General features: G+C 29.0%; 1 protein-coding gene across 1 annotated transcript; it reads right to left on the bottom strand.

The window, feature by feature from the left end:
- Nucleotides 1–738: 738 nt before the first annotated feature.
- On the bottom strand, nucleotides 739–3,033 carry LOC145070759 (uncharacterized). Its single transcript, XM_079017719.1, has 2 exons — nucleotides 2,162–3,033; nucleotides 739–2,046 (listed from the first exon to the last, which is right to left on the bottom strand). The coding sequence occupies exons 1-2, from the start codon at nucleotides 2,997–2,999 to the stop codon at nucleotides 890–892; spliced, it is 1,995 nt and encodes a 664-aa protein (XP_078873845.1). The 5' UTR covers nucleotides 3,000–3,033; the 3' UTR covers nucleotides 739–889.
- Between the last annotated feature and the right edge of the window lie 1,728 nt (nucleotides 3,034–4,761).

Genomic DNA, 4,761 nt, shown 5'->3' with positions numbered 1-4,761 from the left:
TTCAATGAAAAGGGTATTATATTTACTATGATCTATGATGAATTTTCAATGCTATTTTTTCGTGAAGATATTTTCTTAACATTTCAATTCCTCTCTTTTGTAAATCCACATTTCAATTTCTATCGTACGTAAATCCATAGTTGAATTTTACCAAAGTTTACTTCCTATTTCTAACTAATTGTAGAATTTTGATTTGAATATGTAAACAATACGAATATGTTAAGTGCGGTTGAATCTTATTTTTTGAGTGAACATTGATTCATATAATTACATTAGTACACATAAGTTTTAATTCCCAATTTAGGTTTGTTATAAGATAATATTTAAATGATACTCGTTAAATTTTTATATTAAGAAGATTATGTATGTTGTGTACATTGTGTTTGCGAAGGATAATTATGATTTTATGTTTCGCATCAACTAAGCAACCTCAACCATAAAAGTCATCCAAAAATTTGAAGATTGCATTCAAAAGCACTCGAAAGTATTACAAAATCTTAACAACTACATAGGTGTTATTGTTTGTTATTGTTCCTCTTGAAAGGCATATAAAATAATACATATAATCTACTTTGAAAATAAGAAATCGAAACAAAGACAATAAAGGATATGAATATATAGTTAACTACTTAATAGTCATAAAAAGTTGGTTGAAATGAAAACAATGCTATCTATGAATAGTTAAGTGCTTTCATCATTATAAATAAGTGTTTGAGTTGTTAAAATGGAACAAAAAGATTGGAAGAGTTTAGCATACATTCATTAAATTAAACTTCATACTGTATCATTTTACACATAAAAAAGATGTAGCGAGGAATACAATTACTTATCATATTGTGGTTTAAACATATGGAAGATACTACAAGAACTCCATATCTTGTTGAGGCACCTACATGCTACAACAGTTGTAATGAATTGCAAACTTACACTTGTGACATTTAAATATCAGTTGGTATTGAAATCCTTGACTACATATATTACATTGGCCATCCAACATAATACCTTGAGCAAATGAGAGAGGGTGTGGGTGACCATTATCGTTATAAATTCCTCCAAACTTTATATTCACAAAAACATGAATACCCCCATGATACATGGTATATGTCTCTGTCTCGCACTTAAGTATTGATGGAGCACACGTTGTATGTATGGACTGAACACAATCTTGACAATGATAGAAAGATGCGTGAGGATTCAAATCCTCCTCACAAATTTCACAAAAGTATTGGCTCTTATGGTTCTCAATTGGGAGGTAACTTAGGTGCATTGGATGCTTGTCATACTTATGCCTGATTGTCTCAGCTAATAACATAGCACATTCAGGATGTATATAAATATTGCACGTGTTGCAATGGAATGAAATTTGACTTTCAGTGTAATGTCGTTTACAAATACAACAAAGATAAGCATTATTTTCTTTTCGAACTATTGAAAGTAGGTGATTCGGGTGGGCTTTATGCGTTATTTGTTTAGGTATAAACCCACAACAAACATCAACATAGTATTTACATTCAAAACAACAATATGCAAATCCATTGCAAGGCAGATAACAAACAGCACAACTGAACACATCGAAAAAGCAACCAGGTATATTTGAGTACATGATGTGGAGTGTGTGTTGGGGGTGGTCTGGGTGGGTTTCTATTTTTGTGGGGAGTCGAGTGCACCACTCATGAAGAGCAAAGTTGCAAATTAGTTGAGGGCATTTGTAAAAAGGCATGCTAGGCATGATTGGTCTAAGACATCCATTGCATAACAGTTGGGTCTTTTTCATTGGGTCATGAAACTTTGTTGATAAGAAACAACAAGAATTAATCTTGTTTGAGGAGGAGGTTTTCCCATCCTTTTGCTCTTGATTAACAAGAATTAGAGGGTGCTCATGACTGATATGTTGTAGGCTTACCTCATCATTACTTGTGAGCATTCTAGGTCCAGTTTCTTTATAAAAAAAATGTTTTGGTATGCTGTAAGTTTCATCAGGGAACGGGAGATGAAGAAGACGAGGATAGTCAACATCTTTGTAATTTTGAATGGTTTTGTCTGATCCTGATAAATTGGAAATTAAATAACAAGGTAGATAATTAATATATACCAAATAAAGCTACGTACTGACATAATTATTCAATAAATAAGGAAAGAAAAGCAATTGTAAAAGACTTACCAGTAGGCCACCATCTTTTTGATGTTGTGCAATGGAGATGGACATAGTACAAACATTTATCACATTTGTAAATCCAAAGATCCTCTGTATCAAAAAACTCAGTGCCACATAATCTGCATCTGGGATCATGTTTAGCTTTTTGATCTATTTGAGGGAAGGAATATGAAATGGTGAGTGGGTGAGTATGAGAAAAAGCACCATATGTTCTATCTTGGATTAGCAATTTTTTTGGTGAGAAAGCACATTCACTGTGTATATTGAAGCCGCCAGCACAAGTGGTACATTGATAGAAGATTCCTTTATGTTCCTTCCCACAAGCACTACACTCACATAAAATGGGCTTAGGGATAACACATGTTAGCAAGTGAGTGTGCCAAGGATGATGGATGACGTTTTTTCCTACTTCCACAGCACACCGGAGATCAATGGAGAAATCACATTTACTACATTGGTAAGATAGTTCTCCATGGTGTTGACCTCTCTTACAAAGTTTGCATTTAAGATAATAATACATATATGAAGATGAATATGGTACCAAAATAAGAGTATGGTGTGGGTGTGATGGGTGCTCTAACCTTGAGGGGAGCTCAGCACAGAATTTGTGAAGTGAGAAATTATTACATGATGATGAACATTTGTAGTAGTACCTGTGGTATATATGGATTTCTTCCCCACACCTCCAACATGTGACACCATGAAACCTATCTTTCGCAATTGAATGGCCACCCTCATCATCATCATCATCATCCTCTTCTTCCTCTTCTTCATATTGTAATTGTAGTTGTAAATCAATGAGCTTTAGTGGATGCTCATGTTCTTGTACTTTAATTGCCTCCATGTTGATTATATATCTCTAATTATGATTTTGATGTTAGACTCCTTATCCTATTTATAATCAAGAAAGAGAATATATGTGTGCCAAACTCACGAAACAAGGTGGCCTTTTTTTCTTTCTTATGCACTATTGTTTATCTTTTGTTTTTTAATTTTTTTCACTTTATCTTTTGTCCTTATGGTTTCAAGTTCCTTCGTGACATTTTCCCTTGATACCCTTTGTGACTTTCAAGAAGTGTAGTTTCTTTGCAGCAAATGTAATCTTCGACACTGAAATGTATATATAAACACAAGTAAAACACACAAAAGCATAGTATAATTCTTTTTCTTTTTCTTTATCTTTAGTACCACCCCTCTAATAAGTAAAGAATAAATCCCAATTTTAAATAAACAATATATATATATATATATATATATATATATATATATATATATATATATATATATATATATAGGGTTAGGTTCATTTGAAACCACCTATATTTTGTGAGACCGTGAGACGCATTTTTTTTTTTATTTTTTTTTTATTTTTTTTAGTTAATTCAAGTTCCGAAAATAATATTTAAAAAAAGAATTGTGGGATTTTTCCATTTATTTTGTATTTTAAAATTATTTTTTAGAATATGTACAGTGTAATATTCTATTAGAATATTTCACGTATTTTTTCAAAAAAATGGAATTTATTTTTATTTATTTTTATTTTTATTTTTTTTAGTTAATTCAAGTTCCGAAAAATAATATTTAAAAAAAGAATTTTTAGATTTTTCCATTTATTCTGCATTTTAAAATTATTTTTTAGAATATGTCAGTGTAATATTCTATTAGAATATTTCACGTATTTTAAAAAAAAATGGAATTTATTTTTATTTTTTTTAGTTAATTCAAGTTCCAGAATAATATTTAAAAAAAGAATTTTTAGATTTTTCCATTTATTCTGCATTTTAAAATTATTTTTTAGAATATGTCAGTGTAATATTCTATTAGAATATTTCACGTATTTTTCAAAAAAAAAAAAAAATGGGATTTTTTTTTTAGTTTTTTATTTTGTTTTAGTTAATTCAAGTTCCGAAAATAATATCTAAATTTTTTTTTTGGATTTTTCCATTTATTTTACATTTTAAAATTATTTTTAGATTTGGTCTCACGGTCTCACAAAATTAGAATGGTCTCAAATGAACCTGAAGATTTGTAAGTGAGTGTGTATGTGTGTGTGTGTTTAGGATCATTTGAAAACTTGAAGATTTGTAACAACCTAAGATTTTTTAAAATTTTTCTAAAATACTTTCAAACTTTTTTTTGACTATGTAAGCCATTACGTCACTTATTAAGCACTGAATTCATTGAAAAAATTATTTATTTGTTTATTTATTGCAGATATGTGCAAAATAAAATTCACTTTTTTTCCGGTGAATTAAGTATTGAATAAGTGACTTAGTATTTGGTATTGTTGAAAACAATTAGACGTTTCAAATTTTTCTTTTTAGATTTTTAAAAAGTTTTGAGGTTATACAAATCTTTGAGTCCTCAACGGATCTCAATACAATATATATATATATATATATATATATATATATATATATATATATATATATATATATATATATATATATATATATATAATTCATAAGGAATAAATACAAGTGAAACACACAAAAGCATAGTATAATTCTTTTTCTTTTTCTTTATTTTTAGTACCTTCTCATTAAGAAGTAAAGAATAAGTCTAAGTTTTAAGTAAGGAATATATATATATATATATATATATAT

This window comes from Lactuca serriola, chromosome 8 (assembly GCF_051521515.1).
Source record: "Lactuca serriola cultivar US96UC23 chromosome 8, Lser_US96UC23_V15, whole genome shotgun sequence".
Taxonomy (NCBI): Eukaryota; Viridiplantae; Streptophyta; class Magnoliopsida; order Asterales; family Asteraceae; genus Lactuca; species Lactuca serriola.
The sequence above is the reverse complement of the archived record's forward strand: the minus strand, read 5'-3'. Positions and strand labels throughout refer to the sequence as shown.